General features: G+C 55.0%; 4 protein-coding genes across 4 annotated transcripts; 1 reads left to right on the top strand and 3 right to left on the bottom strand.

The window, feature by feature from the left end:
- Positions 1–416: 416 nt before the first annotated feature.
- On the top strand, positions 417–1,097 carry E0L32_009521 (uncharacterized protein; the record flags this gene model as incomplete). Its single annotated transcript, XM_031144495.1, has 2 exons — positions 417–654; positions 790–1,097. 2 exons carry the CDS (start codon positions 417–419, stop codon positions 1,095–1,097), a joined length of 546 nt encoding a protein of 181 aa, XP_030991040.1.
- Positions 1,098–1,536: 439 nt separating this feature from the next.
- On the bottom strand, positions 1,537–2,669 carry E0L32_009522 (uncharacterized protein; the record flags this gene model as incomplete). Its single annotated transcript, XM_031144496.1, has 3 exons — positions 1,537–1,834; positions 1,935–2,316; positions 2,390–2,669. The coding sequence occupies 3 exons, from the start codon at positions 2,667–2,669 to the stop codon at positions 1,537–1,539; spliced, it is 960 nt and encodes a 319-aa protein (XP_030991041.1).
- Positions 2,670–5,241: 2,572 nt separating this feature from the next.
- Positions 5,242–7,441, bottom strand: E0L32_009523 (uncharacterized protein; the record flags this gene model as incomplete). The annotated part of the gene is made up of 5 exons (XM_031144497.1): positions 5,242–5,532; positions 5,588–5,898; positions 5,986–6,739; positions 6,836–6,940; positions 7,070–7,441. 5 exons carry the CDS (start codon positions 7,439–7,441, stop codon positions 5,242–5,244), a joined length of 1,833 nt encoding a protein of 610 aa, XP_030991042.1.
- Positions 7,442–9,849: 2,408 nt separating this feature from the next.
- On the bottom strand, positions 9,850–14,747 carry E0L32_009524 (uncharacterized protein; the record flags this gene model as incomplete). The annotated part of the gene is made up of 2 exons (XM_031144498.1): positions 9,850–13,234; positions 13,417–14,747. The coding sequence occupies 2 exons, from the start codon at positions 14,745–14,747 to the stop codon at positions 9,850–9,852; spliced, it is 4,716 nt and encodes a 1,571-aa protein (XP_030991043.1).
- Between the last annotated feature and the right edge of the window lie 200 nt (positions 14,748–14,947).

Raw genomic sequence — 14,947 nt, forward strand, 5'->3', positions numbered from 1 at the left:
TAACAATTGGGCCTCCTGCTCGAATAACACTTGTGAGGTCTGCTTGAAATTAGAAGCCAATCCGTCGTCGATTTTCCTGCGAATTACTACAAGTACTCCAGCTCTAAATGAAGCTTTGATGTCCGAATTGCTGTCCAGTGTCCACGATCCACGAAGCTCCACTGTAATGGCCGAATGGCAGCACTCACAATTGCTGTATTACAGGCGATGACGCCACGGACCAGCACCCGCTTTCCTTAACTTGGAAGTTACCTTAGTTTCCAAAATAATTTCTAGATAGCACCCAGATCCTGTAAACCACAACCACGCTTCTATATGCGCAACACAAAGCCGATCAATTCGAATTCTGTGCTGCCACAACACCTCCGTTACTGTAACCTAGGCGGAGCATATATTGACAGACAGGCACACTCACGATGGGCTCCGCAGCCTCGAGGACCGCCCAGCGAGGCGCCGGTCCCGCTCGCAAGTTCCCTTCTCGTGCCCCCGGCGGTGCCATCCCGCCCCGAGCACAGCAGCAGCAGCAACGGCCGCCGCCGTCGTCACAGCCGCACGTGTCGCCCTCCTCCGCGGCGCCTTCGCACTCCGCCGGTGGCGGCGCCGGGGCTCGACCGCGGGCTGGTTCGGCGCAGGCCTCCTACTCGAAGGACGAAGGTACGTTTTGAGCCTCAACTCCGCAAAGAAAACAAAACGAGGGGGGGGGGTTGGGGAAGCTGCAAGGCAAGCTGACGGACAATCATGTTAGCCATCCGCGCCGACGGTGCAGACCCGGACCTCGACTTCAACCAGTCGGCCGCCTTCTCGTCGCGCCTGCGGCAGATGGGCGTCGCGCAGCCGAACCCGACGTACAGCCCCAGCAGCACGGCCGGCGCCTCGGCGCACCAGTACCAGCAGCAGCAGCAGCAACAACAGGCGGCGAGCGCACCGACGTTCCCCGCGGCGGCGCCGGCGGGCAGCAACGCTACACTGACGGTGCTGGAGGCGCGGCGGCGGCTCCAGGAGCGGGCGGACGACGAGTTTCGGGGCCTGGGACGGGGGCAGGGGCGAGAGTTCCTGGACGTGGGGGTCATCCGGGACGCGCTGGTGCTGAGGAGTAAAGGGCACAGCGACGCGGCTGTCGAGGAGAGGCTGGGGATCAAGAAGGGTCTGCTCGGGCGGTTGGGCCCCAGGGGGAGGGTTGAAGTTCTGTGAGGTGGAGGCTGATGTGAGTGTCGGGATGGATTTGATGGCAAGAAAAGGGGGCACTGCTGAGGACTATCTATCGAGTGAGACGACGTCTTCTTGATCGGGTCGTGTATTAACTACTAAACTAGAGATTTTGATACCCCACACAAATATTCTGTATAACATCGTCTGAACATGAGAAGAGCTTCTCGCGGTGTATGGACAATCTAGATATTGCGTGTGGCATGTTCCCATTAATTCTTTTCCCTCAGCCAGCTCGGCTGCCCCATTGTAGGAGTCCCTAAGGGGGGAACTCGACACCTACAAACGCTCTCCGCTCTCACACCACATAACTCAAACTCAAACTCTTTACTACCACGCACAGTGGCCGCCGTCGATCCTCAGGTCGGCGCCCGTCATGAAGCTGCTGGCGTCGCTGAGGAGGAAGACGGCGGCGCCGCGGTACTCCTCGGGGTAGCTGAGGCGGTTGAGCATGTTGGCCTGGGGCCAGGTGGTGCGGCGCTCGGGGAAGCGGTCGAAGAGGCTGGCGGTCATGGCGGTGACGATGTAGCCCGGCGAGATGGTGTTGACGCGGATGTTGTGCTCGCCCCACTCGGAGGCGAGGTTGCGGCCGAGCTGCAGGACGGCGGCCTTGGAGGCGTTGTACGCTCTGTGGGTTGTGTGCGCGCGCAACGCGTGTTTAGCAATGGTGGGACATGCGGTCGGTGTTGTCTAGAGAAGCAAGCCAATACGAAAGAGGGAAGACTTACGGGCAGATCAGACCCCTGTTGGCGACGGTCCCGCTCATGCTGCCGATGAGCACGATGCTGCCCGGGTTCCCGAGGCGCACCATCTGCTGCGCGACGGCCTGGGCCGTCATGAAGACGCCCGTGACGTTGACGCCGAGCATGCGGTCGCAGTCCTCGGCCGTGTACTCGAGCGCCGGCGTCTCCTGCTGGATGCCCGCGGCGGCGATGAGCCCGTCCATGCGCCCCCGGCGGTCGGCGATGGCGCGCACGGCGGCGTGCAGCGCCGGCGAGTCGCGCACGTCGAGGCGGTGGTAGGTCAGGCTCGAGCCGAGCGAGTCGCGGGCGCGGCGGGCGACGCGGGCGAAGTCGTCGGCCGGCTCCTCCAGGCGGTCGATGGCGTGGACTGCAGTGTGTCCCAACTTCCTTTAGTCTTGTCTGCTTGGTCGGCGAGAGAGACTCGGTTGTGATATACATACCGGTGGCTCCGGCCTCGAGCAGGGCTTCGGCTTGGACCAGCCCGAGGCCCCGGCCGCCGCCCGAGACGACGATGACCTTGTCCTTGAGGCTGAACTCGGGCAGCCGCGTCTTGCTCGTGAACTGGTCATCTGCGGTGCGGCGGAGGCTGGTGACGTGGAACGGGCGGGCCGGCTGTGGTATTCTCTGCCGAGCCCGTGTCCGGCAGGACGAGGCCGAGGCCCTGAGGCACGACGACAGACTCGGCAGCGCTGTGCGCGAGCTCTTGTAGAGTGAGGCCATGCCTGTCCAAGTATGGCTAATTACCGGGAATCCGGCTTGGATAGTAGGTCGATGGGTGGTACGACTCGGGCTCACTTGATTTTCAAAGGAGAAGATTGCACCAATGTTAGAAAGAACAACACGCCGTGGGTATCACGAGGTAGCAAGGGAGACACAGAGGACACAATAGCCAGACAGAGTGGTCGAGAGTGAGGTATGAGGTAGCGAGAGAAGCGCGGGCATGCCGGCCTACAAATAGTCTACCGATCCGAGACACGGGGCCAAGGCAGGGTGTCACCACGGAAAGTGAATCAATGGCTTGGCTGGGCCCGCCATCTGAGCTACGATCGTCGATAGCAAGGCTTACTAGGTAGGTACTTCTCTTTAGTAGATTTGATGAGATCCATGGCCAGAAGAAGTTGGTAGATCCGGCACAACCCCTCAGTTCTCGCCGGAGCTTGGCCCCCGCTCTTGGAGTTACGCGACATGTAGGTAGGCAAGTAGGCAGGCAGGCAGTCCTGGACTGGATATTCTGTTGGGCAATTAGCTCAAAGGGGGCCATCAATGAGTGCATAGTGTGGGATCCGAGGCGGGCTCAAGACTTTGGTGAGAGCTAGCAAGGTAGGTAGGTAGTCTATCTGTCCCATGTGCCAGGAAAGAGGAGCCCACGAGGGATCGTGGTCCCAGGCCATCCCATCATTGCATCCTGCACTACCGAGCCGCATCTGCCATGGGAGGGAGGTTAAGGTAGCTAAGAAGCGAGTGCCAGAGGGGACCCACGGATCTCTCCTCGGAGCTACCTAACTAACTACTAACTACCTAGGTACCTTAGTGAGTGGGAAAGGCCTGCTCACATCATTGGCGGGCTTTCCCAGCTGCACCATTATCAGGATGGAGACCGGTGAGGCTCCAGGGCTGGAAATAGACACCGGTCAAGACGAAATAAGAAGAGCATACATGCCTAGCTGCAGCATCGGATGCTACCTCGTCTCAAGGGCGTTCTGTTTCATTGAAAAAGCCCATTGTTGGACCACTAGAAAGAAAGAAGCAGAAAACGAGTGAAAGCGCAGTCGAGGAGTCGAGCGTGTTGTGTGGCGGTAGCTATGGTGGGGAACCGCCTGTGGACGCACCCTCTTCCCCCCCATGTAACGCTAACCTTGCAGTGCTGGGCTCCATTTTCTGGGGGTGGGCAGGTGGGGTTTGCTGTACGTTGCAGCGCCGTCCAGGGTCCCCGTTTCTCCTCTCGAGCTCCGGACCAGCAGCCCGGATTGCCTATTTGGGACATCCGAAGGACCTCACAACTCCACCACTCGCACTCTCTCACTCTCCGAGAGACACAATCGGATCACCGCCGTTGAGCAGTTACTCCCAGCCGACCCGGTATGGGCCCTCGTTTGCCCCTTCCAGAGATACTGAGCGAGGCGAAAGATTGGTGGACGGCATCTGGTTTGCATCGCGGAGGTCAGGCCGTCTCCAGTTCCCTCGTGAAGGGAAGGCAGAGATGCGCCTGTCCACATGAGCGACACGAGCAAGGCTCTCTTAACAGTTTACGATGATCCCGCCGACTATATCTGCACTTCAACTAGGCAATATAACTTCGAGATGTTTGTCAGCAAAGACGAGAAAGAACTCACCGGCAATTCACCGCAAATTACTCTCCCCTTGCTCTAGACTCGTTGTTTCCGGGATTCCAGGCACGGCCTCTGCGCTGTTCCCGGGTCTTGGCAGGTTCCAGATCCGTTGTGCGGAGGGTAGCATGGGATGCGCGACATGGATCACAATGCGGGCCAGCAATTGGGCCGTCCTGCTGGACTGCATGGCCCTGCAAAAGGGGAAATCAAGTCACATAGCACAACGGCCACGGGATGATCTGCGCCTGTGTGCGAAAGTGCCAACAGGTTGAGCAAGTGTCTGTCTGGGCCAGGCCTCCGGGGCGAATGTTCCAGGCAGCGGATGGGCTTGAAAAGTGACAGGGCTGAGAGCGATCGGCAAGGTCAGATCTCGAAATTAAAACAGAGCTGAGCTCAGATGGACCCCAAAAAGATCTACAGCTATCCTCTATGCTCCTCCGATTGCGCGGCCACTTGGGATGGAGGACATGCGACGCCGAGGTGGCATGCCGGTGTGGGGGACCTTCCCCCCTCCGTAAACCGGCTCGAGTTACGCAAAGCCGCGTCGCATCACAGCACTTCCCGTGGAGTCTATGTATGCACTTTTGGCGAAATGCAGCCGAGACGGCCCAACGAGACTGGCACTTTGCTGAGCCTAGTTTGGAAACCTGCATCGGACTCTGCATCCACGCACCAACGCTATTGTAGGTTCGGGATGGTCTCTGGCATACCGAATATGATGACTGTCGGCTGCGGGCCGCGGGTGCTAGAGGGAGAAGGGAGCACTACCCGGAGTTGTCGTCGGCTCCGGGATCCCTCCTTATGGAACGATGGCCTACCAGTCTGGACCATCTTCAGCTGCATACAGCCAATTGTCGGATCAGTAGCCCATACACTGGTCAAGAGGTACTCTGTTGTCCCGGGACCACTTCGCCAACTTGGGCATGATCCCTGGCTATAACATGTCGTCAAAGGGGTCTCTTTTACTGCTTAACAGAGAGGTCCGTGACTTTCAAGCCAATAAAGTCGGCCGGATCCAGCACCGGCTCGCCGTTGCCCATAGCGTACAGGCCGTACATGACTCCCGTGAATGCACCACCCACAGGCGGCATGACCGTCAGATCCTCGACGTGTATCTCAAATGATGCGACTGCCGTCCCGCTCTGCAGCGACAACCTGTAGCCAGTTTCGAAGCACTCTACCGCGAGACTGACTTGCTTCCTTGGAAGGATCTGATTCGAACAACCGTCAGACCCCAACAGGGGCTTGAAGGACTGCAAGCGTGTTCAGTACTCGGATCATTCGGGCTCTTTCTGCGGGGACACTCACCTCGACCTTCCCTGCAACGCCAGTAGGCCGCCTGGCTACAACCTGGAGTTCTTCGCTGCCATCCTGCAGCTCGACTCTGGTGATACCAATGGCCGCATATGAGAAACAGCTCCACCAGAGCACCAGACCGGCCTCGTAACCGGCCTTGCTGGGGCTGAACTGCATCCTGGCGTGGAACGCGTCACTGTAAGACGCCTGCTTCCGCAGCAGCATCGCTGGCGCCTCGGGGCTCGACAGATCGAAACATGTGCCGTACAATCTGAGGTGGCCGGGCCGTTCCGTGAGGCTGTATGTCTGCTTGATAGGTGTGTCTGACGATTGTGCGTGCGGAGTTCAGCATTCGTTCTCTCTCACCAGCCCAAGCTTTTTTTCTTCTTCTTTTCTGACGAGAGACTCACTCTTTTGATACCACCCCAGCTCGAGCTCAGTCTTGGACAGGTCAGCCTCCCAGACCAAGCCATCCTCCCTGGCATACCTCTGCGCCTGGACGGCGTCCCTGCCGCGGGTCTGGAGAGTGATGTTCTTGCCTTCGTTGAAGACGGGCCAGTCGTCTACCCAGTCCACCTTGACCAGGAACGTCTCTCGCCCTGACGACGGAGAGAGAGAGAGAGAGGGCGTCAGTCTTTCCCACATCACATCACATCCCACGAAAACCAAAAAGAACTCACCGAGCTGAGGCTCGAGGAACCTCCCCCGCGCAGCGTCCCACACGGGCCTGACGCCCAGCAGCACGGCCCACCACCGGCCCCCGCCGTCCTCGAACACGTCCGCGTGGCCGGTGCGCTGCACCTCCTCCCCAGGACCGTTGTACCACAGCGGGCCCCCCGCCCCCGCCCCCGTCCCCGCCCGCGCCTCCCAGGGCCCCAGAGGGCCCCGGTCGCTGCGCAGCACCCACTCCTGGTGTCCCGCCTCGGTGCCCCCCTCCGCCGTGAAGAGGTAGTAGAACCGGCCCCGGCGGACGATGTGCGAGCCCTCGGCGATGCCGTGCGGGGACGCCCGGATGGGCGCCGGCGGGGTCAGGGTCCGGCCCGTGGGCAGGTCGACCTCGGAGATGTGGATGGCGAAGTCCTTGAGGCGCGAGCCGGCGGGCCGCGCGGCGAGGCGCATCGTGGTGGAGAGGTAGACTTTTGAGGTGGCGTCGTCCCAGAAGAGCTGTTGTTTGTTGGGAGGGTGGGGCAAGAGTGAGTGAGGTGTTTGTGTGTGTTTGGGGGTGCGTTGGGGGTGTTAGGGAGTTAACGGTTTGCTTACATCTTGATCGAAGCCCGGGTTGTCAAAGTAGACCGGGTCGGACCAGGCGTTGTCGTCCCAGATGTTGTCGGTGTAGACGTAGAAGCCGCGCGGGAAGATGCGCTCCTACGGGGTTTTTTTGCGTGTCAGTGACGCCGTGCCATGAAAACTATTTTACTGCATGACCGGTGGCCAGCTCATCTAAGCTGCCTCCGGAGGGGGTTACGGGGGGGGGGGGGGAACGCCCACATCTACCGCCGGCCGATACCTATGAAACAGGCCGTTGGCGAGGTACCACCTCTTCTCCCGCGGCCGGTAGCGCAGCGTGCTCGCCCAGCTGCCGGCGCCGGGCTCGACGGTGCGCAGGTCGATCTGGCTGCGGCGCGTCAGGGCGTGGCCGATGAGCCGCCAGTTGAGCAGGTCGGTCGAGGCGTGGATGGCGCAGCCCGGGAAGAACTCAAAGGTCGAGGTGCTGAGGAAGTAGGTCGCCGGCTGGCCGGTGTCCGCGTCGGCCGGGACGACGCAGATGGTCGGGTCCGGGTTGAAGCCCCGGATGACGGGGTTGGCGAAGGTCACGGACGGCGGCGCCGAGCCCGTGCCGCCGGGCTGCGGAGGCGGCGCAGGCATGTTTTTTTGGGTATTATCCCTGGTGGACGGGAACCGCCGTTCCGAATCGCTGGTCGTTACGGAGCACAGGTGGGTGTTTGGAGGCGAGAAGGCCCGGGTCACGCGGCGATGCATGAAATACTCTCGTGTCTTTTTATTCATCCATTTTGAACTGTCTATCAATGATGCGTCGCCTTGGTCGGCCGCCCGGAACATCTCGCATCTCCAGCTTGGCCCCGGCAAAAAGTCCGTCCGAGCCTACCGGGAGGCCGTCGATGGCTCTGTTCGGGGCAAAGAGACGCTTCAAGGTTCAAAACGGCGGCGCTTTGGTGGAGCCGTTTAGCGGACCAAGCGGCTGGATGACGTGCTGTTTTCCCGTCAATCAGCGGTTGATCCGTTCCGGTCCCGGCTGAGGCGCGGCTCCTCATCAACACATAACGGATGAGACTTTGAACACGGCCTCGCTTCAAATTGTATCAAATTGGACAGTAGGTTAGACTATTGATTTGTTTTGGGATCAAATTTGAGCCCGTTCTGTCATTAGTGCTGCATCCTACCCAGTGCTCCTCCAAGAGGCCAAAACATGCCAATCCCTTTTTGCGACTCCGGCCGGCACAAATGGTACGATTATTTGTGGCACTTTTCTTTTTTACAAGTAAAGGACGTTTCTTGTCAGAAAAGACCCCTGGAAGAGATCGAGAATGCAGGCATGCCCCTGCCCGTCACCTCTTGTTAAGCGAGGATTCCTGCAAGCAGGGTTGTGGCTTTAGTCCGTTAGTTTTAGTCCTTAGTCTGAATTAGTCCTGGTCTTTAGTCCTAGTCAACCCTTAGGACTAACTAAAGGGCTTTGTAGTTAGTCTTAGTCAACTAGCTGACTAACTAGGACTAACTAAGACTAACTAAGGACTAACTAAGGACTAAACCTAATTTTATAAAAAATCTTAATAAATTCTTTAAAAATTCTTTAAAAATAGAATATTTTTAGAGTATTTTTAAAATATTTTTAAAATATTTTTAAAATATTTTTAAAGATATTTTAAAAATATTTTAAGGATATTTTAAGAATATTTTAAAGAGTTTTTTTAAGAGTATTTTAAAGAATATTTTAAAAGATATTTTAATCTTTTAAAAATAATTTATTATTATTATTTTAATCTTTTTAACTTTTTTATAATATTTTTTAAATCTTTTTAAAAAGATTATTAATTTCTATAGATTTTTTAAAAATCTTTTCTAGGCTTTTTTAACTTTAGGGTTAGGGTTAATTTAGTTTTAGTCCTTAGTTAGTTTAGTCTTAGTCCTTTTAATTTAGTCTAGTTTTAGTCCTTAACTTTAAGGACTAACTAAGACTAACTACAAGTGGGTCCTAGTTAGTCTTAGTCAGGCCAAGGACTAACTAATTCAGACTAATCCACAACCCTGCTGTGACGATCCTTGATCCCAAGAGGTAAGACTACTTCGTAGGATCGGAGGCGTGTGGGTTTATGTAAGCAGTAAGTGATGGGCGCTGCTGAGCACTGGTGGTTGATCGTAGCTAAGATAGCTTCACTCAAAGGTACTTTATTGAATGAGATACTTTGAATACTGGAGAGCTATCTAGGGTAGGTATCTAAGGGTAGTCATACGTCCGTATATATAGACAATGGATCGCGATGGCTCATGGTGATCCATTGCGATCCCTCACAGGGGATCACCGTGATCCATGGTGATGGATCACTAGAGTCCCAAGCGATCCGGTGGTCCGTGCGTTTTCTGCCTATCTTATCTTCTCTGACCGCCTTAGGAGGTGCCCCCGCGGTAACTGCGGTTGGTTTCGTGACACGATGTCCCCCTCCCAGGTCGACGTCCCGACGACCCAAGGCCGTTCTTAAGACCCGTTTGTCTGGAACTGAAACTTCTTCCGTAGGTACCCAACTCTCCCTTCGATTCTTCCTGCGCCCTTCTGACAACATGTCCTCAGGTCGCGTCGAGAAACGGAAATCTACAAAGACTTCTGAACGGATTGCACTTAGTGCGTACATCGACGCTCACGGGGTGGAGGCGATGCCGTGTTCCTATTGCTTTAAAAACAACCTGGTGTGCCGCATGGTGGAGGGCAAGTCGCGTTGCAGTAACTGTGTCCGACGAGGTCGTTCTTGCGATGGTACCAGCGTGGCTTCTTCTCGTGGGTTCTTCCCCCGATCCTCGCGCTTCGCTTCCTTCCTGACCTCTCTTCCCAGTGTCCCGCGTGCTGGCCGAGCAGCAGAAGGTTTCCAAGGAGAAGTCGGATGCTGAGGAGGAAATGTTCGTGCTGCAGACCCAGCTGCAGACGATACTGAACCGTTTGTCGCGTTTGCGCAGGCAAGAGCAATTTCTGAAAGATCGTGGGGCGGACTTGTTCCGCCGTGGTATGCAGTCTTTGGAGGAACTGGAGAAGGAGGATGAACGTGTTACTGCGGATGCTCGGGCTCTAGGGGTTGCTGATCCTTCTTCTTCCGTTGACTGGAGCGCTTTCGGTCTGGATAGTGGGCAACTGTTGGGTGGTCTCGACTTCGCTGGTGGAACTGCCGAAGCTTCCGCTGGCAATGCGTCAAGTGTTCCTTAGGTTCCCAGGTGTTTTCTGTAGCGTTATAGCCCTTCCACTTTACCAGATATTTCCCGTCCGATACCCTCTGCTCAAGTATCTGCTCGACTTCGTATTCCTCTTCTTCTGCTTCCACTTCTACTGGTTCCTTTAGCCGCACTCCCGGAGGGGCTGGTTCCAGTAGGGAAACGTGAAAAATTGGGTGAATTCGCATTGTCTTTGGTAATGACAGCCTGTAGTTGGATGTTGAAATTCTCTGTACAATCTTGAATGGTCCTAGTTTTTTATGATCCAATTTGTCGCTAGGTCGTTTTGTGGTGATGTTTTTCCGTAGTAGGTAGACCATGTCTCCCTCCGAGAAGGATGGTCCCTTCATCCTTTTTCTGTTGTAGTAATGGCGGACTCGTTCTTGGACGAACTCGAGTTCCGTTTTTAAGGATGCGTGCAACTTCTTAAGGTGTTCTGCCTTGAGAATAGCGGAGTCTGCGTTGACCTTGTCTCGTGGTTGTCGGTATGCTTCCGGGTTTCGGCCATAGTTGGCAAAGAATGGCGAAACCTTCGTTGTTTCGGTAGGGGCGCTGTTATATGCGAACTGTGCAAGTGGTAACAGCTCTACCCAATTGTCTTGATCATAGTTGACGTAGTTGCGCAGATATGCTTCTAATACCTGATTTAGACGTTCTGTCTGTCCATCGGTTTGTGGGTGGTAGGCCGTAGACAGTTTTTTGTTGGCTCCAAGTTGTCCCATCAAGGATGTGTAGAATTTTGACGCGTACGTCGGTCCTCGATCCGTGACGATCTCGTGTGGCATCCCGTGGTTGGCCACTACTGTTCGTAGGAACGTGAACGCAAGTTGTTCCGCTGTGTGTGACTCATTGAACGGAAGGAAATACGCATACTTGGTAAGTCGCTCCGGTATTACCAAAATGCTGTCGTATTCCGTTCCAGTGGTCGGGTCTTTGGACTTTGGTAGTTTGACGATAAAGTCCATAGCCACTGAATACCAGGGTTGTTCTGGTATGGGGATAGGCTGCAGTTCCCCGTAAGGTGGATGTCTCGATGCCTTGTTGCTGTTGCATTCGTGGCATGATTTCCGCACCTTCCTGATTATCCCATCAAGTCCGGGGAAGTCGTACGTTTCTCGGACTCTTGCCTTGGTCCGTGTGATTCCTTCGTGCCCATGAGCTTTGGCCTCATGTATTTCCCGCACGTATTTCTCCCTCAAGGTTGGGGGTAGGTACAATCGTCCATTATATCTGACCAGCGATCCCTTGGGTGGTTTTTCCTTGACATAGGGATCGTTGTCGTACTGCTGGTAGATTTCTTGTTCTCTTGCCGTGTCTGGCGGTGTGACGAGTTTGGTGAGTGCGATCTGTCGAGGAACGCCTCCCATGCTCCCGTCGGTTCGCATCTGCAGGATGGCTTGTGTTTCTGCAGGTATTTCTTGTTCGTGGTCTGGCCTTCGGCTGAGTGCGTCCGCTCTGCCATTTTCAGATCCTTTGCGGTATACGATTTTGAAGTTGAATTCTGAAAGAAATTCAGCCCATCGTGTTTGTCTCTTGTTGAGTTCTTTTGACGTAGTGAAGTACGTCAGATTCTTGTGGTCGGTGAACACCGTGATCGGGTGTTGCGTGCCACTCAGGTATGGTCTCCATTCTTTGAAACACTCAATAATCGCCATGAGTTCCTTGTCATGGATTTGGTAGTTGAGTTCTGGTCCGTGTAGTTTCTTCGAGAAATATGCTACCGGATGGAGTTTTCCGTCGTCGTCGCGCTGTCCGAGTTGTCCTCCGAGGGCGTAGTCGGATGCGTCTGTTTCTAGCTCGTATGGTCGATCGGGGTCGGCCATTCGTGTGACTGGTTCCTCAAGCATGTTTCTTTTGACTTGGTCAAACGCTGCTTGGCACTCTGGTGTCCATTCGAACTTGGTATTCTTTTTCGTCAGGTTGGTTAGGGGGATTGTCATTCCTCCGTAACCTTTCAGGTATCTTCGGTAGTAGTTGGCGAATCCTAGGAAGGATTGCACTTCCTTGACATTCGTGGGTACAGGCCAGTCCTTGACTGCCTCTAGTTTTGCCGGGTCCATTTGGACTTGTCCCGGTTTGATCAAGTGTCCGAGGTAAACTACCTCCTGGACGTGGAACTGACTCTTGTCCGGGTTGACCAATAGGTTCGCGTCCTGTAGGGCTTGCAGCACCTGATGGACGTGCTTCCGATGCTGCTCCAGGGTTTTGGAGTAGATCAGGATGTCATCGAGATAGACGATAACAAAGTCGTCTAAGTACTTCCGTAACACATCGTTGATCATGTTTTGGAACGAGGCAGGCGCATTCGTGAGGCCGAAGGGCATTACGAGATACTCATAGTGTCCTAGACGGGTACGAAAGGCTGTTTTCCACTCGTCTCCCTCCTTGATGCGTATGAGGTTGTAGGCACCCGGTAGGTCCAGTGCAGTGAACCAGTTGGCGCCATGTAACCTGTCGCGGAGTTCGGTGATCAATGGTAACGGATACCTGTTCTTGACCGTGATGTCGTTGAGTTGTCGATAGTCAACGCACATTCTCCATTCACCGTTCTTCTTGGGTACCCAGAGGATTGGGTATCCCGCTGGTGATTGTGACGGTCGAATATATCCCTTCCTGAGGTTCTCCTCAAGGTACTTCTTTAGTTCACTTAGCTGTAGTTCGTTCAGTCCGTAGATTTTCTGAAATTTCGGCTGCGTCCCTGGTTTGAGGGGTATCTCGTGGTCGTAGTGTGAATGTGGCGGTAGTCCTGTTTCTAATTCCTTTTGGAACAGTTTGCTGTACTGGCGGTACTCTTCTGGTATCGTCGTAATCCCTTCAGGCGTGTCCTTCTTTAGGTACAGTAGTGCTCTGTGGGTTCGTGACTCGCGTGCGTCCTGTTTCTGAGGAGCTGTAGAGGCTGAGTTCTTCTTCGATCGTTCCTGATTGGACCTCGTTGTCCAGATCAGCTGGCCAGTGAACCAATCGATGGTAGGGTTGTACTTCCGTAGCCATGGTAGTCCTAATATCACGTCGTGTCCCGCCGTGTCGGTGATATCCAAAGTGATCGGTGTTTCCTTGGAGTTAACCATAATAGAGATTCGCGACGTCTCTCGGTTGATAATTCCTCCGTCGTACTGGACCGGTTTCCCTTCTACCGTACGCAATTCGTAAGGGTCTCCCTTGTAAGCCCATGGTATGTTGAGTTCATTCACCATCCGTGGTGATATGAAGTTCTCCTGAGCTCCGCTGTCTATCAGCGCGGTAGTTTCGTATCCTCTGAGCCGTATTTTCGCCGTGAATGGCGATAGGTCGAAGGTCGCTCTCAGATCCTTCGCCTTTTTACCGTTCGTTTGGCTCCCTAACGACGGTACTCGTCGTTTTTTGGCACAGACTGGCCGGTGGCTTCTTCGCGGAGTTGCCTCACGTACTCCGTATATCGTGCCGGTTGTCTCGTGCGTGATTGTTCTTCCAAGGCGAGCATGGTAGCTTCGAGCACTTGGTCGTGGTGTCTCATTTGTTGTGCTAGCGCTTTGTACTGTCGCTTGTAGGCTAAGTCGAGGCTGACCCGTGGGTTTCGGTCGGCTTCCTCCTTGGCTCGTTCTGTCGCAAGCCGGATTCTTTGTGCCCTTTTCTCTAAGACTTCGGGGTCTGGAGCGGGCTCGTTCCCCAATAATTCGTCCAAGCTGGGCGTCGGGGTGGCAGAGGCACCCTCCCTCACCCTTTGCATTCGTTTCTGTGTCCGACTGTGTCGGAGGTGCACTTGCCCTTTCCTGGCTTCTTCTTGCGATTCCTGCTGTCGATGCCACGACTCTAGTTTCCTGAGTCGATGGATTTTGCACACTACTGTGGTGCAATCGATCGTTGCTCTCCGTCCGAGTACACAGTCGACTGGGTAGTCGAGTCTCATCCGTAGGACGGCATATCCCTTTACCGTGTCTTGGTGGAAGATCTCCCAATACTCCAGGTCTTCTTCCAAATATGCACGTAGTGGGAATTCTTCCCACCGCCTGGGCATAAATTGGTGCTTCAGTTTCTTCGCTAGATGCCTTGAGCATTCATCGAACACACACGCAGACCACGAAATCTGGTTGTGTCGTTCGTCCTTGTAATGTAGTCGTGGATCCTCCTGATCTCGTACGACTTCTCTTCTTCCTCCCGCTACTGCTTGGCGAGGAGTTATTCCTGGAAGTGCGATGACCATCTGTTCTCCGCTCGGGGCCGGTTGTTGTTGAGTGGCCATCATTCGTCCGTACTTCTCATCGTCACTTTCCGGTAGAGGAGTGAACGGGTTTTCCCCCCGGTCTTCTTTTTCTTCGAGCCACGCCCGTGTCCGCTCACTGTTGTCTTCCGTGGCTACCGAGTACGTGTCTCCGTCCCATGCGAATTCGGGTCCTTCGTCTGAGTCGTCTCCGGACCTGATTCTGTTCATTCCTGGTGGGGTATCGTTCCGTTCCCTTGGTCTGAGTAGTTCCTTCCCGGGTGACCCCCTTTTTCCTACGGCAACAACCCTTGGCTGTCCCGTGGCTCTTGGGAACCATCCCGAGGCCTCCTTGCCTTGGATGTGTGCCAGGCAAGCGTCGTCATAGCACGTCGTCCAGTGCTTACTGTCATGGTTGGCCTTCTGGGCCACGTTTGCTTGTCGTGTGGGCTCAGGTACTTTCCCTTGCTTTTTCTGTCGGCAGTTACGGGCAAAGTGTCCTTTCTTGCCGCAGTTGTAGCAGGTCTTGTCATTGTTCCGTTTCGCGGCATCGAGTTCCATGGGTCCCGCGTGCTGCGTGGATCCCCAGGCCGTAGTGCCTTTTGCTCGTACCACTTTTCTTCCTTGGTTAGGGATCCTTGGGTGATACACCCGCTGTTGCTGTCCCTTGCGTTCCATCCGTCGTTCGTAAAGTCGGTCGTCGATCCGGACTGCGATTGCGACGTACTGCGCGAATTCCTTGGGTCGGTCTATTTTGGCGA

This window comes from Thyridium curvatum, assembly GCF_004353045.1.
Source record: "Thyridium curvatum strain D216 chromosome Unknown NODE_69_length_225005_cov_99.022861, whole genome shotgun sequence".
NCBI lineage: Eukaryota > Fungi > Ascomycota > Sordariomycetes > Thyridiales > Thyridiaceae > Thyridium > Thyridium curvatum.